Raw genomic sequence first — 27,689 nt, 5'->3', positions numbered from 1 at the left:
CAGAGTGAGATTTTGTCTCCAAAAAAAAAAAAAAAAAAAAAAAGCTTTGAAACTCATTTACTTGGCACTAAAATTTCTTTTTACTTATTTTCCTCTTCATTTAGATTCAAAGGGCGCCTCTCTATCCTTTTTACCTTCTGTACCTCCAGAAGCAATGCATTTCATAGACTGTTCCCATGAATCATGTGCACTTTAAGAAAACATATATAGCAAGTGGTTTTATCTCCTAGGAATCTTTTGCAGTATGTTAGCACATACGATGGACTTCCTCTTTTTTCTGGTTTTCTTAGATCAATCACAGGCCTGTCAACAGCTCTCCTCTTCTCTCTTCTATTCACTTTCTCCAGGCTGCTCTATATCTCTGTTTCTCAGAACTGTATCTCTGTGAAAGTTTATGGCAAGATCTTGGGACGCAGCTAGTTGAGACTGGATGTTTATTTCCTACTTACAGATATACTGAAATTTGAACATTCTCTTTTAGTTATGCAGGCGGCATGCATTTCCTGCAGTTTTGTTTGATCTTTTTATTGTTCTGTAGTGTGGTTTTCAGAGAATGAATTGGGAAATTCAGATTTATGCAGCTATAGCTGCTATTGCCTGGCTGCTCAGAAATTGTCCTGTCAGTGTTATCTTGGTGGAACTGCACACTCTGCACCAGGCATTGCAAAAAGAAAAATGTCCCAACTCATCTAGCCTTTGTGAACAAAGAAGCAACCAGACCCTTCATTCTCCCATACATTGTCCTGGGTTTGAAGGAGGAATGTGTTTATGGTTTGGGAATCTTTTCCTGGAGGATAGTCGCAAAGTTATTTGCTTCTCCTTTACCATGACAAGTACCTATCTTTCCCACCTTAAAGAGTGCCAGAAGAGGAGGGCAGTCTCAAGTCTAATCAGGTGTATGACTCAGGTTCCGAGTTATATACTGCTTTTTTACCCCCTTCCCTTCAACCTTCTGTGCACCAGAGCTAGGATTGTTCTTTCCTTCCAGGAGAGCTGCAGGAGGGAGTAGTCACCCGAGGATTTTCCTGATGCTTCAGTTCCACATAAGACCCTCCCTGCCCTCAGTCCACCATACAATTGAAAGCAGTCAGAAAGTGGGGTTATACCAATGCTATTGAGTTAAATATTTGGCCCTTGCTTGAACCTTGCATTAATAGACCATTAGGACTTTTCTCATTATGTCTAGACCCTGTTTCTATAATCACCCCAGGAGTCCCAATTCCCCAAGTTGTCCACTGTTACCTGAGGACCTCATCCTCATACTTCTGATATGTCCACTATTATAAGACAATTCTCCACTGTTCTCATTGCTTCCAAACATCTCCACAGAGCCCTTTAAAATTCACTTTTAAATGTTACCATCACTTTTTTCTTTCTTTCTTTCTTCTTCTTCTTTTTTTTTTTTTTTTGCTCTGTTGCCCAGGCTGGAGTGCAGTGGTGTGATCTTGGCTCACTGCAGCCTCCACCTCCTGGGTTCAAGTGATTCTCCTGCCTCAGCCTCCTGGGTAACCGGGATTATAGGCACCTGCCACCACACCTGGCTAAAATGTTACTATTGCTTAATTTTTTTTTTTTAACTGAAAGTTGTCTGTTCTTAGAGGTCCTGCTTCTACTGTAGACTTCTTGGGTGGAGACTACTTTTTCTTCCACTCCCTCCATATTCCAGAATCAGGAGGTGGGGCTGGCATTTTGTTTTCTCTCAATAGTGCTTCCAAACACTTCCCTTCTTTGTCTTTCTAAGCCCTAGGTAATTTTAACTATATGTATACATCAGGACAGAGGATCTCTCCTTCTTTCCTCAATGCAGTTTTCTACAACTCTTTTGATCATCAATTATTGGTAACAATGGCTTCTGTTTCATCATCTTTCTCTCTATGCCTACTCATTCTTGTTGACTTTGTATTTACTTATGGTGATAACCCATCTTACAACCTAGTTTGCCATTTCTTTACAATTTTCACCTCTGCTAACTTTGTTTCCACCCCATCTCATCCCAGAGCCTTGGCATTACATAACCCATCTTACAACCTGGCTTGCCATTTATTTACAATTGTCATCTCTGCTAACTTTCTTTCCACCCCATCTCAGCCCAGAGCCTTGGCATTACATTCATTGCATGACTTCTGGCATCTTGAATTCAAGTATACTCTCTGACCACTGCCTTTAATTCTTCTAGCTCACTTACTCTAGTATCCCTATTTGAATAATTCCTCAACTCCATTGAGATCTCAAATCCATTAATCTCACTACCTTTTCACTATGCATCACCACATTCATATACTTCCCTCCTTACTCATCTTAGAATCTATGATCTATCATGGTAATCAATCCTTGTGTCATACTACCTGGCTAAATCCCAACTCTGGCTGAGCCCAGGGTTATCTACTTTCTCAGCACCTGTACTGAAGCTGCTGAATGTTGCTGGATAAAAGTCATATAACTGGGATGACTAGCTTGTCATCCATGTTATAATGATTACAATCTTCAAGTGGACACTCATCCCTTCTTAGCAATCCTACCAAGTTTCTATAGAAAGTTTGCTTTTCAGTTCCCAAGATAAATAATTCATACCTTACGCCCTTCTTCACACCTTTTCCACTCCTCATCTCCTTTACTCTCAGACTTTGACCTTGCTTTCAACTAAATAGAGAATGCAGAAGCCATTTGGTCAGACGTTTCTCATCTCTCCTCTGTGAAATCTACAACTTACTTGAACTTAAATCTGTCTTCTGTGTTTTACCTCCTATCCCTGCTCTTGTCAAACGAAAATTGCTTAATTTGTGCTTTGGCTCTAACACCCTTTTGCTTTGCCAAGTATTTCATTTCTTCAGTTGTCCCCTCCCTCCCCTTCCTGCCTCACCAATCTCTGCCTATCTACTGAATCATTTCCATCAGCATAACCTGCTGGAATGACTCTCATCCTAAAATTCCTTTTCTTGACTCTTATCCCACCTTCACTACAGCCTCACTTCTCTACTTCTATTTACAACAAAGTCTTCTCTAAAGGGTTACATCCAGCCTTCCATCTCCCATTCACTCTCCAGCCCATTTTTGGCTGGTTTGCGTCCTCACCACAACATTGAAACTGCTCTTGTCAAGGTCACCTAGAACTCCCACAATACCAAATATGATGGACCCTTGATTTCTCAGCGGCATTTGACATGAATGACACTTTGCTCTCTTGGTTCCTGTAACTCCATATGCTCCTGATTCCCCTCCTTCCTCTTGGCTCTTCCTTGTAAGCCTGACTTCTAAATGCTGAGGTCAATGCTTCATGTTGTCTCTTCTCATTTATCTACCCTTTCTGCAGATGGTTTCATACACTCTCATAGCTTTAAATGCTTATGCTTTCCAAATATCCACCTTCAACACAGAATTTCACCCCTGAGCTCCAGATTTATTCAATTGCTAATTGATCTCTCTACCTGAATGTCTGAAAAGCATCTGAATCTTAGTAGTCCAAAACACAGCTTCTGATTTCTTCCCTCAAACCTATTCCTCTCTCATAATTCACTGACTCGGTAAACTCACTATTATCCCATTGTTCAAATTAACAATTTAGAGATATTCCTACATTTTTCCCTTTCCCTTAAATCCCATATATGGCAGCCAAGAAAATGCACTTCTCAGATCTCCAATTGCAGGGAGCATTGTTGACTGATGCCTCAGCTGCTGTCCTTTGAAATTTATCACCAGGCTGCACTGCCCACTGACTGCTCCCAGCCAGCAACTGAGCAGAGGGATTTAAGGCAAGCCCATTCCTGGGAGACACAGAACTCTTCTGATATGGGGGACTTTGGCTTGAAGGCTTTCCACTGGCTGTGCTGAAACTTTCTCAGAACTGTATCATATCTACAACTTTTCCTACTCTTCCTTTCCTGTTCTCCACAAAGGTTGAAACTGTCTAACGTTTTTCCTAATTCCCCTCAGATACTTCCCTGTTATTACCTCACAAGTGTTCCCTTCAATAAATCTCTCACATGTCTAATCTGATAATATTGTTTGCTTCTCAGGGGATCCATATTAACACATTGTATTTGATCCATCAACAAATTTTATGTCATGTCTGTCTCCTGAGTACACCTCTTGCATCCATACACTTCTCTTTATTGCCAACACTACTCAAGGAGGAACTATGACATTTCTCCCCTGGATTATTGCAATAGTCATCTACTTCCATCTCACACCTCTCCAATCCATTCTCATCTCAGTAGCCTCAGTTTTTTTTTTTTTTATAGTAAATCAATTGTGTCACTTCCCTTAAAACCTTTCAATAGCTTCTCATTATGCTTAGAGTCAAATTAAACTTCTACCACGGCCACACAATATTTTAGAGCCTGGGCTCTTGCCTCTCTCTTCAACCTCATCCCATCTCATCTTCCCCTTTGTCCTGATGCCCACCAAGGCTCAGACATACTAGTGGACTTTCTCTTCCTACAAATTGCTGAGTCCTTTCCTGCCTGAGGGGCTTCCCACTTGCTCTCCCTTCTTCTTAAAATACCCTTCCTCCATCTCTGCAGAAGGTGGACTCATTCTTACTCCTAGCCCTCAACTTAAATGTCCACTCATTTCCTCGCCCCTAGTTATCACTATCTGTCACCACTTTGCTTAGTGTCTGTTTCTCCCACTTGAACAAGGGCAGGCAAACTATGGCCCATGGACCACCATTTGTTTTTGTCTGGCCCATGATCTAAGAATGGCTTTTACATATTTAAGTGTTTGAAAAAGCTGTATTTTTAAAAGAATATTTTATGATACATGAAAATTATGTGAAATTGGAATTTCAGTGTCCATAAACTTGGAACTAGCAATGCTCATTTGTTCAGGTTTTGCCTATGCTTTCTTTCAGACTACAACTGCTGAGTTGAGTAGTTGTGCATGGCCCACAAAGCCTAAAATATTTACAGAACAAGTTTTCTGCATGTTGTACTGGAATGTAAGGTTGAATGCCCATTATTTGTCTCGTCCAGTCCTTTACTCTCAGTGCTTGCTCCATAGCTAGTGCTTAATAATTATAGGTTGAACAAACCTTCCCTCTCTCCTAAGACTGTTAATGTCTAAGGGGATAGGTTGACTTACCTCTCTTTGGCTTATTCTCTTCTAAGAGCCAGTCAGGGAAATTTGGAACCAAATATTTTTGATTTTGGGGAAGCACCTTGAAAACAGGACTGTTATATTTTTCTTGAAATATGTGGCACAGTACCTTGCACAAGGTAAGATGCTGCTAGAAACTGGAAGAACTCTTTTAGGGTTATCATTAACAGGAAATTAAGTAGTGCATGCAAAGCACTTAGCACAGTGTCAGGTGTACAAAAGTGTTGAATAAATGTTTGCTCTCGCCTCAATTTTCCTTCCTATAATGGGAAATAAATATCACCCTTTATATCACTGTCACACAGACTAAACAAGAATGCTGTGTGTGAAAAAGCTTTGTAAGCTGCAGACACTATCCAGATAGACTTATCCAAGTGCAATATATTAACACACGTTGGCACTGAGCAGCCCTGTTTGGAGGGATGGGCACTGACCTGGGGGTGAGAACACTTAACATCCTAATTCTTGCCACTTATTAAGTGACCTTGGACAATCGCAACTTCCGTGGCTGTTTCTTCTCTTCACCTGTAAAACCAGCCTCTGAACACACAAGACCATCCCTCGGGGTTCAGCCCTGGCCTTCTCTACCGTGTGTTTCCCTTACCTCCGGGATGGAAGACCCACCCAACTCCGAGGCGGCCCACTGGGGCGAGACCAGTCTGGGGGCGTGGCGTGGCGTGGCGTGGCGTGCCCGGGGCGTGGCCTCCCTCCCTCCCTGAGCCGCCGCCGCCGCCGCCGCAGAGCCGGGCCGCATGGGGGCGCCGCTGGGGCCGCTCTGCTCCCGAGTTGCCGAGCAGCCGAGAAGGCGTTCACTTCCGCGTCCGCCCCGCGGCGTCCGGCGGCCGCGCCGAGGGTCTGGCGGGCCGCAGGTCAGTCTGGGAAGCTGCCGACCCGCCCCACCCCCCCGGTGCGGAAGAGCCGGGCGCGGGATGGGCCGCGGGCCCGGAAGGCGGCGGGGCTCCCTGAGGAAGGGCCCGGGCCGCGCTGGTAACGCGCGCGTCCTGGGCTGCAGGCTCGGGCTTCGGGCCGATTTGGGGTCTCCAGGCCGCGGAAGACCGTGGCGGGGCTTTCTGGCTCCCCAGCTCCTCCCGGCTCTTCCCGCTTCGGAAGAGGAGTGTGAGCCCCTTGAGCGATGTTTTTCAAAGTGGGGTTCGCGGGCAGATCCCGACCCCTCCTCAGACTTTCTGAGGAACTGTGTGCTGTGGCCGGAGTGTCTTCGTTTTCCCAAGCGTCCCTGATGGTTTTGATGCAGGTGATCATAGGACTGCACCCTGGGGGACATTGTCCCCGAGGGCTGGACACTTTCCACATGGCAGGGAGCCTAACTGGGTGCTTTTGAGGATGGGGCCTGCGGAGTGCCCCCCTGATGTGGCCTTGGAATGGTGATGTTCCTTTCCTTAGGAGAGACTGCCTGGGGTTGGGGTAGGAGGAGTAGCTCTTAAATCCTCGGGATCGGGGTGCTGCTGTGTTATTGTAGCCAAGTCTTGAGATGTACAGATGCTTAGAGAGTGAAAGGGCTGGGTCAGGAGCCATAGGGGTGAAACAGTGCTGGAGGAGCCGGTGTGGGGTGAAGCAGGAAGAACTTGGGGTTCATCCTGCCGATCTGGATTGGGGCTGGCTCCACAACCTACTAGCAGTCAGCCCTTGTGTGGCCCCTGTACACATCACTCTTTTTTTTTTACCCCAATGTCCTCATCTGTCAACAGGGACAGTAATTCCCATCCAATAGAGTTTTTGTGTGAATTAGGCAATGTGTGTCAAGTGTCTCTTACAATGGCTGGCACATAATAAGCATTCAGTAAATGGGAGTTATTAAGAGTGACACAGGCCCTGGCTTCCTTGGCCTACAGACCAAAAAGTAGGGATTAAACAAGTGGGGTAAAAAGTGGACAGACACACAAAGTATATTTGTAGAATTGTGCAAGGATTCTAACTTGGGGGGCAGAAGGATACGTGGGACGGTCATGCAAGAAATTAGGTTTGCTGAAGGCCTTGAAGAATAGATAGGATTCCAGGGAGCTAGTAATGAGGCAGAGGGAACTAGTTCCATCCCATGCCTCAGAGGTGGCTCTCACACATGGATCTTTGGAGTGCTGCTCCTGGGACTTCTAGGCAGTGCAAGATGTCACATCCATAAGTGGTTTTGGAAGGCTGGACCTTTGGCCCATAATGGTTTCTGTTGCTGACCGTGTTCTACACACATGGTCTTCCTCAGATTTTAATGGTCTCCTTCCATTTTATTGGAGACTAGCTGGCATCTACAAAACGATCTTAGTTATTCACTGAGTAAAAGTGAATTGACATGGATGTAGTTGAGCCTTTTGGCAGCCATTTTAAACTTGCTATGAAATGTGTGGATACTGCAGATTCTCAATAATTGGGAGTACCTTTTTCATCACAGTATTGTTTTAGGTGGGAAAACACCACAGTGTCACCTGTGGTTCTGTGATTTCCAGAATGGATTAAATAAATCCAACCCTTAAACCTTCCCTGGGCCAGGTGCAGTGGCTCACGCCTGTAATCTCAGCACTTTGGGAGGCCGAGGTGGGTGGATCACCTGAGGTCAGGAGTTGGAGACCAGACTGACCAATATGGTGAAACTCTGTCTCTACTAAAATTACAAAAATTAGCCTGGCTTAATGGTGTATACCTGTGGTCCCAGCTACTCAGGAGGCTGAGGCAGGAGAATTGCTTGAACCCGGGAGTGAGCCGAGATGGTGCCACTGTACTCCACCCTGGGCTACAGAGTGAGACTCCATCTCAAAAAACAAACAAAAACCCCCAAAAATTTCCCTAAAGCTTCATCCATTTCGCAGTGAAGAAGCTAGATGATTTGGAGGTGTTATTTGTAGTTCTAGACTAGTCTGGCTACTGGTCCACATAGAATTCTGATCTCAGGCTGGGCGTGGTGGCTCATGCCTGTATACTCAGCACTTTGGAAGGCCAAGACAGGAGCATTGCTTGAGCCCAGGAGTTCAAGACTAGCCTGGGCAACACAGCGAGACCCTGTATCATTTTTTAAAAATTTTTAAAAATTAAAAGAAGAATTCTAATCTCAGTTGATAAATTATATATTCCTTAGTTACCTAACTTAAGAATTATAGTTATCATTGTTAATAATTCCTGTTCCTTTATTTCCTTACATTTCCAGAGTCAATATCAAGTCCCTCAGTAGACACCTTATGGTTAAATTTATATCATTTTGCGTAATATTTATAATTTATTGAATAGTTACCATGAGCCAGATTCTGCTCTTTTGCTGTTTTATATGTTCTTTTAATTATTCCTCTTATAGTCCTTTGAGCTGGACATTATCACTGCCTCCATTTTATTGAAGAGGAAGATAAGTAATTTGCCCAAGATCCTAGAGCTGGTGAGGGGAAGAGCCTAGCAGCTCAATTCCATGCTGTCCACTGATCTCTGCAGTCTAGAGCTCCCTCAGACTTATCATCGTTGAAAAGATATGTGAATACTGAAGATCATAAGCAGGCTCTCCTTTGTTTGCTGTGTGACAGAGAGTGCATTATCATGTTTAAACAGTCATTTCAACAGCAATGATTGGGTTGTTAGTCGTTTATTATCTTTTACAAATCCTCTGAGCCAACATTTTCCAACTTCTTAGCATATCTTGAAATTCTCTTATATTATACAAAATCCTTCAGTTCAATAATGCCAGTACTGAGGAATTTATTTTCAGTCATGTTAAGGTATATTTATTGTATTATCTATTTAGTGTCTTGTTGGAAATGGCAGGGATGACTGTCCTTTGTTTTACAGAGGGAGACCAAGACATCGTTGTTTTGAAGTTTCTGAAAGTGTTGGGAGGCAAAAATTCAGGTGCCTGGGGGAGAAATGGAAGGCCACAAGGCAGAAGAAGAGGTGCTAGATGTTCTCCGACTGAACGTGGGTGGCTGTATTTACACAGCCCGGCGGGAGTCCTTGTGCCGCTTCAAGGACTCCATGTTGGCATCTATGTTCAGTGGTCGCTTTCCTCTAAAAACAGATGAGTCAGGTAAATGTCTAAAGTCTGAAAGCGTGATCTGAATATTTATTAATACAAGAGTCCAGTTTAAGTTCCCTTTGATTTTCCTAATTACAGCGAAATGTACTAGATGAATATACTAATTACTGAGATCATTAGGACTCTATGGAGATTCATTAAGTACATGGAGAAATTAAATACTACTACTGAAAATCTGTGATAATGTTAAAAGTTGACAGAGAAGTAAGAGTTCATAAAGGCTGGTCATAACCTAATTATGGGGATTAACTGTATTTTGAAACTTGTTACTTTCGTGCAGCTTTGGGTGATGATATTGATGCTGATTAAATATATTTGCTTCTCTCTGTGTCCTTCAAATTAGAAAATGTTTTGTCTGGAGAAAGCAGCTGCTCTCCTTATTGCTAACAGAGCAGCCATCGTCATTGTAGAATTAGTGTTAGGCTCGCCACCTAGCCTAGCTGTGTAGTCTTGCTGTGTGGCCGATGTGCATGGCTGAGAAAAAGTCTGTGCAGTGATACTGTCAGAGGCAAAGGGGCAGCGGACTGAAAACTGGGTTTCAGAATTGTAAATCACACAGGTAGGGTTCTGGGGCTGCTCTCTGCTTCCAGTGCTCTTGGACTCACTGAACCTGCTACTGGTTGTAAAGAAAGTTCATCAATACAAATGAAGTTTTTTGCCCTGCGTATGAGCCCCAGACCCACTCTTTGTTCTGTGTTAGAGGAGAACGATTGAGGAGGCTTGAACATGAGGGACTGTTTTACTGTTAATAACCCTGGTGTTAGGAGGTTGCTTTGCTGGTTAAATGGCAGTTGAAAGAATGGGAAAAAAAATCACCAGTGGCTGGTGCCCAGGGCTTGGTATCTACCTGGGCTGAAAGGCTGTTGGGGCAAAGATGGTAAGCAGGGATTGAGTTTTCTTCTCTGCCCCTAAATTTTACCTTCTTAATCCCTTCTTTTGTGAGGAATTACTGACTAGCCTCGTGTAGAGGTTTTTCTGTTTTTTTTTTTAATTCTGCTAAATTATAATAAAAGAAAAATCTTTTATTATAAAGTAGTACCAGCATAGCGTTTCTTCTTTTTTAAAGTTTGGGTTCTCATAGTACAAAAGGACTAACCCAGTAATTTGAATCATCTGGCATGCCTGGAGCGAGGAACCCCAGATTTGTAGTGTTGCTGATATGCAAACACTGGACATAGTGATGAGCATCCCACATGCTCTTTTTAGTGAGCACCTCCATATACCTGTTCTAGTCCAGCTGAGATAAAGTTAGGGGTAAACTTCTGTTTCTACCAGCAGTGTGGGGTGCCCTTAGCTTTTGCAGTGGCCATTGTGGGAATATAGTCATTGCATCCAAAGTTCTAAATGGATCTCAGAATATATTTTCCCATATGGTAGTGAGAACGCAAAGGTCCACCACTGATTCATTCAATTTCTTTGTGTACAAATTAGAAAAGGGTACCCTTTTATCCAGGAAGATGCAGTTCCATGCCAGGGTGCATGGCTTGGTGAGCAGAGTGTGGGTTTGGTTTTAGCCTCTCTTGCCTGCTTGGCCTAGCGTGGTATATATAGTACACCAGTACAACCAAACATGGCAACCCTGGTGATACATATTTGCATTCAAACTTATGTGCAGTATTATAGAACTACAGGTGATTATCCCACACAACTCATTCAGATTCTATTTTACAATATCACCTATTTGTAAGCAGAGGGTTGCTGGTATATCATATTTGGTGTTTGAATAACCAAAAGTCTAGCTTAGATTACATAAACCTATTTGAACACTAGATATTAACTTTCATGTGAGAAAGAAACATTTATAATTGTAGAGGTCCTCAGACCTAGTTTGATTTGTTGAAATCTTATTGATCGACTGAATCTCTACAATCATTTTTGAACTGAATATTTTCTAGGGGCTTGTGTTATTGACCGTGATGGACGTCTATTTAAATACCTTTTGGATTACCTTCATGGAGAAGTTCAGATTCCCACAGATGAGCAAACCCGCATCGCCCTACAGGAAGAGGCTGATTACTTTGGCATCCCTTATCCATACAGCCTGTCTGACCATTTGGCCAATGAAATGGAGACATATTCTTTAAGGTCAAATATAGAACTTAAAAAGGTCTTGGCATTTTTTTAAGTTTTTGAATATATATATTTATGATGCACAAAGCAATATGTACTATTTTACATAGCCTGTGTTTTCACATTAACCAAACAAGATAGTTTTTATACATTTTGAAGACATGTCTCTTTACTACTTCTCATTTTTTAAGGCCAAAATTCTTGGAAAGTATATTGCCACTCAGGTTGATTGAGTTTATATTCCTCATTGAAGATTTAACACTTTTTGACGGCTTTTTTATAGAACTCCTGAAATTCTTTTTAAATTAAGAGAAATACTATACTATGTGAGGGCATAGTGGTATTATTTTATTTACTAAAATGATTTTTGAAAAGAATGATCCTGATGAATAATAAAGCATCTTATTTGATTTAGTAAGTGTAGTAGTTTGTTACTAATTTAAAACATTAGTTTGGCTAATTCACTTTGAGATCAGTAAATATCTTTTTAAGATGCTTCTATTTTAAATTGCATTTTAAAGATCTTTACATGATTTGAAAATCCTAATTATCTGTTTTTGTCTTATTGAAAGTATTATATGTGTTATTAATTAGCACTTTTGAGCATCTAAGAAAAATATTTTTCTTAGAAAATTGTTAATAGTGAAAACTGATCTGAACTTGTTTGAATTCTTTGATTTGGATGTCAGTGTTTAGGAAGCAAGCTGATGGGTGGTTGGTTATTAGGAGTGCAGCATGAAGAGAAAATTGATTTGGTTCCAGATCCCCTTTAGGAATTTGCATAGTTATATGGGTTCTGCTACTGAAGTTATTCATAAACTATATTTTCGAACAATAGTCTTTTCCTGCTGTTGCCACATCTGCAGAATGAGGCCTGACTAGAAGGTTGGGAGGGTTAATGCTCATCATCTTCAGAAGTCTCAGTTCTGTAGTCTTTTATTCCTGGTTTTTATTCAAAAAGGACACAGCATGCCCACATTCATGCTGTCAGCCAACACATGTTTGTTTCAAGTGCCTGTGACATGTATGGCACTGTACAAGGGGCTGCGTGGGACACCAAGAAATACAACATGCAGTTCTTTGCCCTTGAAGTTTATGGTATAGTTGGGAATTCTTGTAGATGTATGTGTAAGTAAAATTCCAAACCAATACAGGAGTTAGATAGCAATATTAAATGAAAGTGCAAGACATGGTAGGGCCCCATTTTCATTCACTGAGTCAGTAAATACTAGGCATCTCGTTTGTGTCAGGCACTATTCCAGACACTTGGGATATAACAGCGAACACAGTATAGTACCTGTCCAGAGTACTTACAGCAGTAAAGCTGTTCCTCCCAGGGAAGGCCCTGGCAGCTTCACTGGGTGAAACCCTTCTGCTGTCTGCCCTGGAGCACCTTGTGGTCTCACTGGTGGCACTTCTTTTTTTTTTTTTTCTTTTTAGATGGAGTCTCGCTCTTGTTGCCCAGGCTGGAATGCAATTGCATGGTCTCAGCTCACCGCAACCTCCACCTCCCGGGTTCAAGCGATTCTCCTGCCTCAGCCTCCCGGGTAGCTGGGATTACAGGCATGCGCCACCACGCCTGGCTAATTTTGTATTTTTAGTAGAGACAGGGTTTCTCCATGTTGGTCAGGCTGGTCTTGAACTCCCAACCTCAGGTGATCTGCCCGCCTCGGCCTCCCAAAGTGCTGGGATTACAGGCGCGAGCCACTGCACCTGGTCCTGGTGGCACTTCTTACACAGGGTGCTGGTGGCTTATTCAATGTCTGTCTTCTGCATTAGCTATAAACTCTACAAGGACTGGGACCCTGTCTCACCATTGTTCATCGTTATCTCTTCAGGACCTTAGAGCTCAGCACAGAGTAGGAACTGAATATTCAAATGAATGAATGAATAGGTTGATAAGTGCCAAATGAGTTCAGGCAGCATATATGGAGTTTAGATATTGAGTTTACATATTCGTATCTTTCCGTGTAAAAGTAAAATCAATCTGGTTAGTCCATGATTAGAATTTGGAGCTAAAAATAAGGACCAACCATGGGGTTAGTCAGTAGAAGGTGAATGGAAGATTGTGTCAAAAGGGAAATTTTGGGGAAATTACTCTAAAGGGAAAAGAAAAAGGTCTACATTTTAGTTATTATATGAAGATTTCAAAATTAAAAGTGATGTTGGCAGTGGAGGAATGATCTTATAAAGATTATAAAATTAAAAGTGATGTTGGCAGACTAAAGGAGTAAGAAATAAAATGGAATTTCCATGTGGCAAAGGATTCTGTAGATGAAAAGGTGTTGGGTTTTTGGGGGGTATTTTTTGTGATTGTCCTTCCCGCCCCGATTTAATTCAAAAAAAGTATGTTTGATTTTTAAAGGTGTAAAGACTAAGCTGAAATATATAATCTTTTTATTTCCCTTATGATCAACTAGAATTTCAGCTTTTACATGAAAGTAGTGGAGCATATTCATTTTTATTTTACTCTAGAATTAAATTCAAATTTTATATATACTTTTTGCTTTAGGCTTTAACAGACTTCTGTGATTCATATGGCTTAGTCTGCAATAAACCAACGGTTTGGGTTCTCCACTATCTTAACACATCTGGTGCAAGCTGTGAGAGTAGAATTATTGGTGTATATGCCACAAAAACTGATGGAACAGACGCTATTGATAAGCAGCTGGGAGGAAGAATTCACAGCAAAAGCATTTTTAAAAGGTATGTCCAAATTTAAATGTGAAAAAGAACAAAATAAAGTCTTGGTCTCTTCTAAGAGGTGTTTCTGAATGAAATGTGCTTGACTAGAAAAGATCATTAACACCTCTCAGGAGACAGAGTGAGCCATCATAGCAGTTGAGATAGGCCTGCTTCATGAGGAGATTATGATTAAGATCATGTCACATACAGTATGGATAAGCTGCAGGCCATCTGCATGATCTAGTGCAGTGGTTCTCAAGTGGGAGTCTGCATCAGAATCCCCTCCCCTGAGAGGCTTAAAAAGAAAAGAAGACAAAGAAAAAAGAAAAGCCACATGCCTGGTGTCTTCCTAGACCATAGAAGCATTGGCAGAAGAAGTCAGCAGGCCTACTGAGTGACTCAGGGCTGGCCTGCCTTGGTGTCTTCTTCTGAGAAATGACAAAGTACTTGCTGGTCCCTTCCAGCTTTAGAATTTTATGACTTGAACATGTTAAATTCTTAAGAGTTATTACTTAATATTTTTCCTATAATCTTATTTACACTGGTTAATTCACTTAGCAATTTTTAAAAAAATTCTCTGGCAGATGGGATTGGGTCGAATATTAGTGACTAATGCAGGATCATGTAAGCTTGCCTTTTTAGATGATTAAATATGTCATCAGTTTCTGAATTCTTTACAGATAGGGATGCTTCTATGTAAGATATGTAAGTGCCTGGCATAATGCTGGTCAAACGTGAATATTTTCTAAGTTCATTGGAGTTCGCTGATTGTTTTAAAAAACTTGATATTAAAGATGTGTTGATTTGTCTACATGGTGCATATTGTGGAATTAATAAAATACTCTACTATGATAAAAAGAGATCAAAATGTAGGTTAGTATATTATATAATGTGTACATATGTATCTATGTAAGCATATGTATACTTAAGGATCACAGAACAACTACTCAGTGCTTACATATTTTTTCCCTTAATTAACAAACTCTTATTAAATGTATATTAGCTGTATGTATATATACACATCCATACCTAGGTAGTATATTTTCATTACTTTTTGCAATATTTCTAGAGAGGCGGGAAATAATGTTCAGTACATTTGGAGCTATTATTCAGTAGCAGAGTTGAAGAAAATGATGGATGCCTTTGATGCTTGGGAAGGAAAAGGTACAGTGCAATTCTTTTATTTCATGGAAGCAGGTGGACTTTTTTAAAAAAATAAATAAGACAAAGTAAGCTCAAATACCGCATTTCTTTTCCTTAGAAAGTATTCTTTTGAGTGTTACAATGTATTTGTCATCTCATGATAACACTGAGGCAGTTTACTTACAAATCTTTAAATCCCATGAGTTGCTACATATTATTAATAGTTTATAATTCAGTAACTTTAATTATGCTTCTGTTAGCTAGACTTATTTAATTTAATTAAATAAGAGTTCATTTAGTACCTACTGTGCATTGGAAAAATACTTCAAATTAAGCATAAAATACATAATCAAGGAAAGGGAGAGAAAATAATGTTGGAGAAGATATCTAAAGAGCCCTTATAAAATAATTACAATAATCTTTAAATGTACACTTTGAAAACTGGTCATTTTTCTCAAACTACAGAGTGAGAGTTGGTAATAATAATGCTGTTTTATATCCCCGATAAGTAGTTTACATTCAGTATCTCTTAGTCCTAACACAATCCTGTATGCTACTTACCATTCCTATTTTATAGATGAGGAAACTGAGTCTCAGAAGGGCTTTGACACTTTCATAAGGATCACAAAAGGTTATGTGTTCTGTTCTATGCCTAAGCATTTTTTTTCTTAATAACCATGTATTGAGTGTTTGTTAGGTGCAAAGTATGATTAACAAGTCCTAAAATTGGATCCAAAGATAAATAAGACATATTCCATCCTCAAATAATCCTAAAAGCTAGTAAAGACTCACTGCCAGTCACACAATGGATAAAAGAACTGGGCCTGGTGTCATGCACCTATTGTCCCAGTTACTTGGGAGGCTGAGGCAGGAGGATTGCCTGAGCCCAGGAGTTTGAGGGTGGAGTGAGCTATAATCACACCACTGCACTCCAGCCTGGGTGACAGAGCAAGACATAAAAGGAGAGGAAGAGGCTTTTAAAAACTGCGTTGGCTGGGTGCAGTGGCTCATGCCTGTAATCCCAGCACTTTAAAAGGCCGAGGCAGGTGGATCACCTGAGGTCAGGAGTTTGAGACCAGCATGACCAACATGGCGAAACCCCATCTCTACTAAATACAAAAAATTAGCTGGGCATGGTGGTGCATGCCTGTGATCCCAGCTACTTGAGAGGCTAAGGTGGGAAAATAGCTTGAACCCGGGAGGCGGAGGTTGCTGTAAGCTGAGATTGTATCATTGCACTCCAGCCTGGGCAACAAGAACGAAACTCCGTCTCAAAACAAAACAAAACAAAAAACTGTATCAGCTGTTCTTCCTTCAGGTGTCGTGCCAGCTCCAGTCCTTCCTTTCCTCAACTTTGCCCCCCTCACTTTCCTTTCCAGTCATACCCCTCGAGCAGGCAGGATGACATCTTTCAGCTTTCTATTTTATATTTAATTTACTTTGAGACACTTATGCTCAAGTTGGAGAACAAACTCCATGGTGTTCTCTGTGTCTCTGTTTGTGCCTCTGGACTGGCAAGATGTCCAGGAGCCCACTGACTTAGAAAGCTGAAGGAGGGCCGTGAACAGTGACTTACACTTGTAATCCCAGCACTTTGGGAGGCTGAGGCAGGTGGATCATGAGGTCATGAGATTGAGACCATCCTGGCCAACATGGTGAAACCCTGTGTTTACTAAAAATACAAAAATTAGCTGGGCGTGGTGGCACGCGCCTGTAGTCCCAGCTACTCAGGAGGCTGAGGTAGGAGAATCGCTTGAACCCAGGAGGCAGAAGTTGCAGTGAGCCGAATTTTTGCAATCAGACCTTGGCGATGACCTTGAGCAGTAGGATATAAATAACTCCCACATGCTTAGTGTTCCAATAACGGAACACTAGGCATAGATGTTAAACACAAAACAAAACAAAAAAACAAGGAACATTAAAAATTATAAATAAAATTTAAAGACTAATAAAAAACTAGGATAAATAATGTTGCATTAACTGGACAAAGTATATCTTTAATAGAGAGAAGGTTTATTAAAATTGATTAGAAAGGCAACCACTACTACAAAAAAAAATTACAAGGTTCATGACCATAAAATTCCCAGAAAAAGAAATAAACATGTGGCAGGCAGTTCAGCTTCATTCCTTATCAATGAAATATACATTTAATAAAAACAATTTTTTATATACCAGATGAGTAAAGATCTCTTATTCATTCCTGGTAGGAGTAAAAATTGATGTAACTTTTGGAAAATAACTTGTTAGGTCACATCAGTGCATCAAAATTTTTCATATTCTTTGACCCAGTAATTTTACTTCTTGGAATCTATCTTATCTATCTTAAGGACATAAACACAGACAAAGGCTTAGGAACAGAAATGTTCTCTGGCATTTTTCATAATAGGGACAAAATAAAAACACTTTTAATGTCTAATGATTGAGGGTTAAATATATTTTGGCACATCCACAAAATGGAATATAATAAAGTGATTAAAGTTATTTTAAATAACTTTTTGCATAGATGAATGCCCATGATAAGAAATGATAAAAAGCAGGAAATAAATGTATATCATATGACTAGAAAAAAGACTGGAATGAAACATATTAGTCTGTCCTGAGCCAATGATTCCTGGTCTTCTGATTAGGAGTGACTTTGATTCCCTTATATATATTTTTCTATATTTTCCAGGTTTTGTACAAGGGATGTGAATTACTTTATAGGCAGGAAAAAAAAGAAAGTTTTTAAACAAATTGTGGTGTATCCATACAGTGGAATACTACTCACCGATAAAAGAAATGATCATTGCTACATACAGCAACATGGATGAATCTTAAAGCATCATGTTAAAGAAGCCAGACACAAAAGGTTGCATTTTGTGTGATCCCATTTATATGACATGTCAGAAAAGGCAAAACTAAGGATGTGGAGGGGACATTGATTGCTAAGGGTTATGAGGAAACTTTTTGGGGTGATAGAAGTGGTCTACATCTTGATTATGACTGTGGATACATAACTATATCCATTTGTCAAAACTCATTGAAATGTGTACCTGAAAAGGATGAATTTTATTTTACATAAATTATATCTTAATAAATCTGACTTTTAGAAAAGCAAACTTAATGGACCAGATTTGGGAATGTTTTTATAGTATGTGTAAGTTTTGGAGTGTGATCAAGCAGTTCCAGAAAGTTAATTGTTTTAAAATGAGGATCATAGAGTTATTTGAGTATCAGATATGTCTATTATTATAATGATTTATATGCCCAGCTTGCTAAATTGTTATTGTTACCAGAAGTTTAATAAGAAGACAACACCAAATCCATTATTGGGACTTAGATTACTCCAAGCAATTTTTATTCAGCATAATTCCTTGAGCTTTTTTCATGTGTATGTATTTATGCTTCTTTTTTTAAAAAAAATTAAGATGGAAATTCACATAACAGAATTAACTAAAGCATACATTTCATTGGTATTTACTACATTCACAATGTTGTGCAATCATTACCTCTCTCCAGTTCTAAACATTTCGTCACCCCAAAAGGAACCCCCTAAGCGGTCACTCCCCACTCCACTGTCTCCCACAGCCCCTGGCAACCAGCAGTCTGCTTTCTGTCTCAATGGATTTACCTACTCTTGATATCTCTACAAATGGAACAATACAATATGTGACCTATTATGTTTGGTGTTTTTCACTTAGCATAATGTTTTCGAGGCTTCAAGAATACATTTTTCAGCTTTTAATAAAAAACATAACAGATTTAAAAATTAAAATGAATTTGAATGGCGTTTTTGCCTAACTCACTAGCTCAGATTCTTGTTGGAAAAGGTGGTTATCGGGTGGTGATATCTCATATTTGTACAGTGGTTGCCATTTTCAGAGTAGTTCACAAAGTTCCCCTGATTTGATGTCACAGCAACCCAGTGAAGTAGACAAGGCAAGTGTTACAACCTACCCCCTATACAATATTTATACTGCTCCCTATGACTACGACTGGGAATAAAGGTACTTGACAGTTTTTGAGTGCTTAGTCCGTGCTAGACCCTGTTCTAAGCACTTTGCATTTATTAACTCACTTAATCATCACAGTGGTCCTTCGAGGTACATACTATTATTGTCATCATTTCACAGCTGAGAAAATTCAGGCCTGGAAAAGTAACTTTCCCAAGGTGACATGACTAGTGAGTGAGAGATGGAGATTGAGACCCACACAGGCTTTGCTGGAGCCTGAGCTCTCACTCTCAGCTGCCCTGAGTATGCATCATAACCTGCTGAATCTTCTCAGCTAATCAGTGGCAAAGCTGGTGGCCAGCTCTTCCTGACCCAGGTCGTGAGCTGCATTGCTCCCTGGCCCAGCTCCTCATGTGAGCGCTTCCTGTTCATGTTGTGCACACCTCCCTTTGCCAAACGGGAGGCATGAACCTCAGACTCTGGCAGGTCTTAGGCGAAACAGTGTTGCTCAGCATTTTGCAGTGGATGGTAGCTGTCTTAATTATCTCTTTTTACCTTCCAGGTGTTAGCTACTGGCGGGTGCCTCATGAGCTGATAGAGTGTTGGACTCTAGAAGAACGGCCTTTACTTGGAAGCCTGCGTCACATGGCTCCAATTCGAAAGAGGTTATCTATGCTGTGTTGATTATTTGTTTTGTTTTTTAATCGCTGACATTTTTACTGTCTTTGTGAAGGGAAAATGAATAATAATTCTTGACCTTACTAAGCTTATTAATCACCTATTTGAATATTCTGTCTTACCATCAAAATATAGATCTTGATAAATATGAAGTTACCAAAACTATCTAAAAAGTGGGAATAATTCTTTGTAACTGCATGTGTAACATGTTCTTATTGAGAGAGTGATGCTAAAATTGCTAGTGGACACAATGGGAATGCTGTGGTAAATATTTTTGCCCCACAGAAGTGAAATCCCAGGCTTTATTGGCAATAGTAAAAAAAAATCTATTTAGACTTAATACTTGAAATTTCTTGTGGCTTATTCTGAGTTCCTTTATGTTTCCTATTGCCACAAATAGCACTTTTATTTAATGGTATTTTCCTGTGTTCCATGAAATTATTAGCATTAAATTCACTCCACAGCTGTGTCTTTCACTGTGTTTTAAATACATTTAAAATCACACTTTTTTTTTTTTTTTTTTACAGTGTCTGGGTTTTATTCATAGTGTTCAGATGTTCTGATTTCTTGATCACATGTTCTACAATTTAATTGAATGCCCGTATGGAATTTCAGACTACTTTCTTACATTTGCCCTCTGGGTCTTTCACTGAAATGCAGAGATGCTTATTCAGTTTTTAGTAGTTAACCATCACTTGTCAAAACAGATCTTATTTCTTAAAAGCCATAATTTTATTATCATTTATTTTGCCTTTCGAGCCTACAGTTAGTAAATATATTTTGAGTGAAGAGCAGTGGTTCTCAACTAGGGGTGATTTTGCCTCCCAGGGGATATTTGACAATGTTTGGCAACATTTTTAGTTGACACACTGTGGGGTGGGAGTTGCTACTGACATTTAGACGGTAGAGGCCAAGGATGCTGCTAAACATCCTACAGTGCACAGGGCAGCCCCCCAGAACAAAGAATTATGTGACCAAAATGGTAATAGTGCTGAGGTGAGAAACCTCAGTGTGGAGTCTGGTGGAAGATGTAGACGGAAAACATAGCAGGCAGGAGTGGTTTACGGAGACCCTCTTCTGTTAGTTATCTTTCCTCTACAAGTTTATGAAGCATTATTTTTGATGCATCAACAGGATAATGATGACGATGACTGAGAAGCACTTGTAAGGTCCCAAGGAGCCATCTGGTCACCAGGGAAAATGTTCAGTAGGGATTTAGGGTTGAATATATTATATTTGCATTCTTTGCTACAGATGGCAATTTTCAAATAACCATGTTTTTATGATCCCATTTCCAAGAATGAGAGTTCACTAAGTTGTAATTGCCTCTAACGACACACTGATGCTATGCGGGCTTGCAAGAGAGCAGAGTAAGAGGATTGCAGTCCCCTTTCATGCTCGGGGTGGTCCTCAGGAAGCGAAGCTGAAGGAGCAGGCAAGGTTTTGACAATGATTGTTTGACAGTTTTAGGTCATTTAAAAAAATGTTCCCCCTGTAGGCTTTTTATAATGAATGGTAAACTCAGCTCTGGAATCTTTAAAGGTTTGTCCATGACTGTTCTAGCAGTCCCTAAAATGGGTTCCAAAGAATGCAAATTTTACTGGCCATCAAAGGTTTCTCTATAGAATGATTGGGAAATACAGATATCTTTAGTATAGGCCTTTCATAATCTTTAATATGTTAACATGAATTTTAAAGCTTCGAGAGGAGAAAAAGATATGTAGCAGTTTATTAGTTTTGCATTGCTGTAAAGGAGTATCAGGCTGGGTAATTTATAAAGAAAAGAGGTTTATTTTGACTCATGGTTCTGCAGTCTGTACAAGAAGCTTAGGGCCAGCATATGCTTCTGGTGAGGCCTCGGGAAGCTTACAATTATGGCAGAAGGTGAAGGGAAGCAGATGTGTGACATGATGAGAGACAGCAAGAGATGCCAAGCTTTTAAACAGCCAGCTCCCATGTGAACGAATAGAGTGAGAACTCACTCATTACCATGGAAGAGGGCACAAAGCCATTCATGAGGGATCCTCCCCCATGACCCAAACACCTCTGTCAGGCTCCACCTCCAACATTGGGGATCACATTTCAACATGAGCTTTGGAGGGGACATGCAGCCAAACTATATCAAGCAATATTTCTAATATTTATTTGATTGTGAAATCTTTTTTTTTTCTTTACTAAATCTCTTTAAACTGCAGTTCTGGGAAGAACAATTTGTGATATTTCTGGTTATCCCATAGGTCACATCATGATACTTGGGAACAGGGTGATATATTGTATTCTTATATAATATGCCAAATTTTAATTTGCTGGTATTAATATTATGTGTGAGTTTACATAATTCATATTCAAATTGAGACCAATCTTGTAAACTTGCTTACTGACCTTGGTGGGAGACGAGAGATGAGGTAGGTGCCCATAAACCTCTTGGCTCTTTAATTCTTGACCAAAACCTTTCTGTTAATGCTGAAGGTAAACTTTGGAGATGTTTTCATGAGTTACTAAAACTATACATGTGGAAAATGACACGCTTCTGTATTTCTAGGCGACTGATAACGTTCAATGAAGCGGACGAAGGTGTGAACTATAAGACTGGTCCTAAGCCAGTTAGATTTTTGGGCCCTTCCACAAGCACCCAAATTAAAGTCAAGAACTCGGCCTCAGTCACAGTGTCTCCAGCCAGTGCCATCCAGACGTCGGCTGGGGCGACAGCAAACTGGTTTCAAAGTGGTAGCCGCAGAAAGGCAGCTCAGCACTCTGCACCTTCCAGAGCCACGGCCCTGGTGGGCACGGGGGCACCTGGGCATCCTCAGGCTTCCCCTGGGGCTGCGAGTGCTGAAAATGGAGGCACGCACTTACCTCCAGCTAAGGTGCTACTCTCCGACAAGAAGCCTACACCCCAGCGGGTGATAAAGCTGAAGAGGACTCCGCTGTGTGCCACCGCGCCTTCCCTGCCCGTCCCCACGGCCACGAGGCAGGCCAGCTCCCTCAAGCCGCTTCCCGGCGAAGCTGCCCGAGCCTTGGGAGTGCGGACTGAGAACAGGAAGGACAAGGGAAATTGACGAAAGTGGTGGACTTGAAATTTCCCGTTCGTCTCCCAAAGCTTTCAACCCATTCGACGCAAAGAAGTGACACTTTCTTAACGCAGTAAAGGGGAAGCTTAGGTTTATGTTTAGGATTCTGTTCCTGGAATTGTGTGAGCTAGGAATGGAGGAGGGGAGACTTTCAGTGGTTAAGGCTCCATTTCTCATTTTCCCAACTTTTAAATGATTGTCTGTGGACAGTTTGAATTTCTGGTTTTCAATTTATTTTTTAATGATTAATTTGTATTAAGGCAACAAGACAGTACAACAAATAATCTCTAGAGAGGTCCACTTTGTTGCTGAAGTAAACGTTACTTGTTGCAACCCGAGGACGGGCATGAGGTTTGGCCTTAGGTATTCCTGTCTGGGGAAATGGAGGGGTGATATGAGTGGCTCCCTGTACTATATCACAGCCAAGAGAGATTAGAGAGAGAAAAAATGTAGATCAAGGTGAGCTGCCTACAAATTACTCTGTCTCCAAAGGCAACATGAAAAGAAATGATGGGGAGGAAAAAAAACCCATAGATTGAATTGGCACTTTGACTCTCACTTAATTCAACGATTTTCTTTCCTAGATTGGCTTTTCTTACTCTTTTCTGTTAGTAGATTTATTTATAAACACCACAAGAGGATCTCTTGGGATCAGAATTATATGTCTTTGAAGTAAATTGTTAAAATATCCTATTTTAATTTGAACAGTGAAGTTTTGAAAATACTTTGAAAAAGAGAAGTAAAAGTTTAACTTTTTAACTAAAGTTAGTATTTGTTTTTCAGAAATGACCACTGAAGATTCATTCTGATTATACAGTATGATTTTTATGCATAAAATTTCCATGTAACTTGAATTTAATATTTTTAAACAGAATATTTTGACTAATCCTCTATTTTTTCATGACTATTCAGTTGTGTGTGTTTATTTGTAAATGTTATGTTTTGTAATTGGATCACATAGTTCTACTTTCAGTGAGAGTATGCCTTCACTATGTTAAAAAATAAGTTCATAAAACAGGGTACTTTTTATTCAAATGCTTATCATTGTACTTGCATTGCTTTGAAAGAGTAAAGTAAGTATACTCAAAACATTACGTTTTACAAAATAAAATAAAACTTTTCCATAAAAAGTAGTATTTTCTGTGTCTGTACTTTTTAAAGCCGTGGAGCCCTGTAGTAGTTTGAAAACTTATTAGTTTATTTAGGTTATCCGTTTTCACTTATAAAATTGCTTTCTTGTGCAGATAAAGTATGAAATAATTAAATCAATTTTGGATAACTATCCATCTACTAGCAACTTTTTAGATAGATTGCTTACTTTGCTAGAAAAAGTGATTATTTAATTGAAGATCCATGATGACTGTCCTGTGGAATATATAAAATATTCAGTTACTTTTGAAAATGCTATTATAGAGAATCCAGGCATTGTGGAAATCAAAGACCATAGTGAATTTTCAGAACTACCAATCTGGACATTATTAGTATTGCTTGATTTAGGACATTTTGAGTTGCTGGACAGGAAACATGTTGACAATCATGGGTGATTCCGTTGACATCCTCCATTTCTTTGCATCAAGTAGTTTAAGGGAAATCCATTTAGCACACTTAGTCTTTGTAAGAGGAGTGACTTTGGATAACTACTGAAGGCTGGGGCAGCTGCAGTAGGGAAGGGGAAGATGCACCCTTATGGATATCAGGAGTCAAAGTCAAATTCAGCATGCTTGAGTAACATAAACATTACTTGGGTGTAACCTTCCCTGGGGGCTAGCTTCACTTTACATGGAAAAACATTTTTCTTAATACCAGACTGTGCAAACCCTAAAAGAGTTGGTAATTCATCATAACCCATTGCTCTTCCTGGAAAAAAAAAATGAAAGCTTTATAAATAGTGATTTGAGAAGTAGGTTTATACAGTTGGATCAGGAGACACTTAGAAATACTTAATGATAAGTAGGATATTTAAGTATTGTTCATATATTTTAAAAAAGGTTAGTGACTATACCCTTTCACATAATCTGTGTTGAAAACAGGTTTGCCCTGATTAAAACTGGTTAGTTGTTTCATGGATAGCCTAAGGCTGGCAGTGGAGACCTAATGAAGGGTTTGTTTTGTTAATAATGCCTTATGTTAGAAGTTAGGAAGTATTTTCACATACGTGATTTCATTGCTTTTTACATTTCTTTCAAATTTTTCAAATTTTTAATTTTTGTAGTGATAGGGTCTTGCTCTGTCGCCCAGGCTAGAATGCAGTGGTACGATCTTGGATTACTGCAGCCTCCAACTCCTGGGCTCAAGCAATCCTCCTGCCTCAGCCTCTGGAGTAACTTGCTGGGACTACAGGCATGCACTCCATACCCGGCTAATTAAAAAAATTTTTTTTGTAAAGATGAGATCTCACTATGTTGCCCAGGGTGGTCTCAAACTCCCGGCTTCAAGCCATCCTCCCACCTTGGTCTCCCAAAGTGCTGAGATTAAAGACAAAGAAAATGAGTTTCAGAAAAGTTAAGGCTACACAATAGGGAATGTACACATTTTAGCGCCATTATCTGATTTCTGCAGAACCACACAGCATCACTGAAAAGCTAGAGGGAGGAAGTAAATGTATGTGTGAATTTCCTCAATATTTGAAGTTTTTGAGCAGGAAAATATTAGATTATGTGTTTGTCTCCTACTAAACAGGGACTGTTGTTTCTGTCCCTCTAGAGCCTGGTACACAGTAGGCCTTTAATAAATTTCTGAACAGTTGAGGGCCACCTCCTGTCTCCAAATTATTTTAGGAAATGTATCTGATAGCAATATTCAGAGGGTGTGGAAACTGCTTTTTTGACCGTGCAGAGTTTATACTGTCAGGGGAACAAAGGAGGTGCTTTTGAAAGTTCCTTGATATAGTGAATATTGCTGATGACCACAATTACTATTGGTAATGACCATAACAGTTACGTAACTTGTTGAGTTGTTTGAAGTAATTTAGAGATATGTATCACCAGATCCCAGAGAGATCCGTGGCCGATGCTTCCTGACTTTCCAGAGAGGAAAGCAGAGGTCTGGCCTCCCTGCTCCTAATTCAGTGCATCTCCTGTGCTGATGTAAGTTCTTTTTCATTCACAGACTGAATCCCATTGCCTCCTTAGCAAGTGCTAACGTTAAAAAAAATTGCCGATTCACTTTCCAGTCCATGGTTAAATACAGTATAATGACTGACCAGCTGTATCTTGACTTTTACAGCGGAATTAATATACAAGCGTGTTTGGCTTTACCTGAGAAATTGTTCATAGAAAACCGTTGATTTAAACACATTTTGAATGTGCACAAGGCCTGTGGTGGCAAGTTGTTCGGTAAAGGGAAGAATGCTGACATTTATATGAGTATGAGATCACCTTAGATAGGATTATCTTACGTCTGCAGGCCCTTTGAATAGCTTTGATCTGTATTTGGTAGGATGTTGGTTGGAGACTAAATAGAAAGTATGAACTTGGTAAAACATAGCGAAAGAGCTTCTATTATAGCAAGTGAAAAGTATTTTCAAATGACTTACATGTGTGTATTTGAAAGTAACCAGGAACTTTTTAATTATGAAAAATTCTGTCTTTTCCATATGCTGAAACTTCCTTGAAAACTGTCAACAAGTTGCTGATTCCCCAGTCAGGAAACAGTGAGTGGATGAGTGGTTCTTTGTTGAGGGCGGCTGTTAGTATGCAGGGTTTCAAGCGTGTAGGACCCCAAAAAAGAAACATCATAAATAGCTAACAGGAAAAAAATTGCTTTCCAGCTGTTTCCAGAATTTCATATGTCAATTTGGTTGGTGGTGCAGTCTCAAAGCGACCATTTTCACTTATATTCTTGTCAGCCTCATAAGAGACACATGGTTTACATTGTTAGAGAAAAGCTAATTTTTCTTTGTTCACATGTGTTGCCTCAGACAGCCCATATATGTTTTATATTTGCTAGCTAAATGGCTTCTGATGTAGGCTGTGGCTAAGACAAATAGAATTTTACAGTAACAGTCAGTATTCTGCCCTGCTTGTTTATTTAGCAGCTTTTCATTTTATTATGTTGTTTCTCATGCTTTTCATTTGCTTCTTCCACCCTAAAACCCTCATTGCCTTAGTAAAATTCTGCTGAGCTCCAGGTATGAAATGGGGGGCCTGGGGCTTAGAAGAGAAACTTGTTTCAAACAGACAGCATGTCATGGAAAGAAAAAGGTAGAATATTTGCTAATGATGGGAAAAGGCAAACTGCCTTCTGCCAAGATTTCTTAAAATTTTGAATAGTTTTGTTTCAATAGCAGCTCTTTCAAGAATCTATTCTCTAATTTCTTGGTGTGGAAGACCTGGGGATTCAGTTTCTATGTGTGTGACACTAGTAGTCCAGGGACATCAGAAATTGTACATTTAGACCCAGCTATAGGTCAGACAGTCTGGAGTTGGTCACCGAGGCTGAACCAGCCAAGAACCTAGCATAGCTGGAGGAATCAGGGAAACATGTCCTGGCTCATCTACTCAACTTTTGTCCCCTTTCTCCAAACCCCTGTACCCTCTAGATCAGGGTTTCTCAACAGTGGCTTTATTGACATTTTAGACCAAATAATTCTTTATTGTTAGGATTATACTGTGCATTATAAGATGTTTAGCAGCATCCCTGGCTAGCACTCCTGCCCCAGTCGTGACAATCAAAAATACCGCCAGACCTATCCAAATGTCCCCTGGGGTCAGAGGGTGCATCGATTATCCCCAGTTGAGAACCATTGCTCTAACTGGGTGACTTAACTTGAGCAGATTAACTGCCTCTCCTAATTGGGGGCTGTGGATCAGCAAGAAAACATCGCAGCTGTCAATCACAGGCAGGAGTAGAGCCACAGGAATTGAGGGGGAGGGTGATTCAGAAGGAAGGATGTCTCGGGCCTGCTGATTTAAAAAATCCATCCTTTAAGCTCCCAATTACATTTCTGGTTTTGGCACAAAATTTGAAATATTTTCGTTTGCTGTTCTGACCAAG

The 27,689-nt window shown here is 40.2% G+C and overlaps 1 protein-coding gene across 4 annotated transcripts; it reads left to right on the top strand.

Moving 5' to 3' along the window:
- The first annotated feature begins 5,771 nt into the window (after window positions 1-5,771).
- KCTD18 (potassium channel tetramerization domain containing 18) lies at window positions 5,772-23,824 on the top strand. 4 transcript variants are annotated; one of them, XM_002812718.6, is made up of 7 exons: window positions 5,772-5,963; window positions 8,872-9,106; window positions 11,011-11,222; window positions 13,698-13,891; window positions 14,940-15,034; window positions 19,508-19,610; window positions 22,166-23,824. In XM_002812718.6, the coding sequence occupies exons 2-7, from the start codon at window positions 8,947-8,949 to the stop codon at window positions 22,680-22,682; spliced, it is 1,281 nt and encodes a 426-aa protein (XP_002812764.2). In that variant the 5' UTR covers window positions 5,772-5,963; window positions 8,872-8,946; the 3' UTR covers window positions 22,683-23,824. The 4 variants fall into 4 exon arrangements, with proteins under 4 accessions (XP_002812764.2, XP_009236224.2, XP_054405613.1 ...); XM_009237949.3 differs by having other exon boundaries at window positions 5,905-6,346; XM_054549638.2 differs by lacking the exon at window positions 5,772-5,963 and adding an exon at window positions 6,024-6,476.
- The last annotated feature ends 3,865 nt before the right edge of the window (window positions 23,825-27,689 follow it).

The sequence above is a fragment of the Pongo abelii genome, chromosome 11 (genome assembly GCF_028885655.2).
Source record: "Pongo abelii isolate AG06213 chromosome 11, NHGRI_mPonAbe1-v2.0_pri, whole genome shotgun sequence".
Classification (NCBI taxonomy): domain Eukaryota; kingdom Metazoa; phylum Chordata; class Mammalia; order Primates; family Hominidae; genus Pongo; species Pongo abelii.
This window is presented reverse-complemented; position numbering and strand designations above follow the sequence as displayed.

Coding starts and splice junctions, on each gene's coding strand:
- KCTD18 (XM_002812718.6), top strand. CDS start 8,947: ATGGAAGGCCACAAGGCAGAAGAAGAGGTGCTAGATGTTCTCCGACTG. Junction 11,223..13,697: donor CAAATATAGAACTTAAAAAG/GTCTTGGCATTT, acceptor TTTTTGCTTTAG/GCTTTAACAGACTTCTGTGA. Junction 13,892..14,939: donor AGCAAAAGCATTTTTAAAAG/GTATGTCCAAAT, acceptor CAATATTTCTAG/AGAGGCGGGAAATAATGTTC.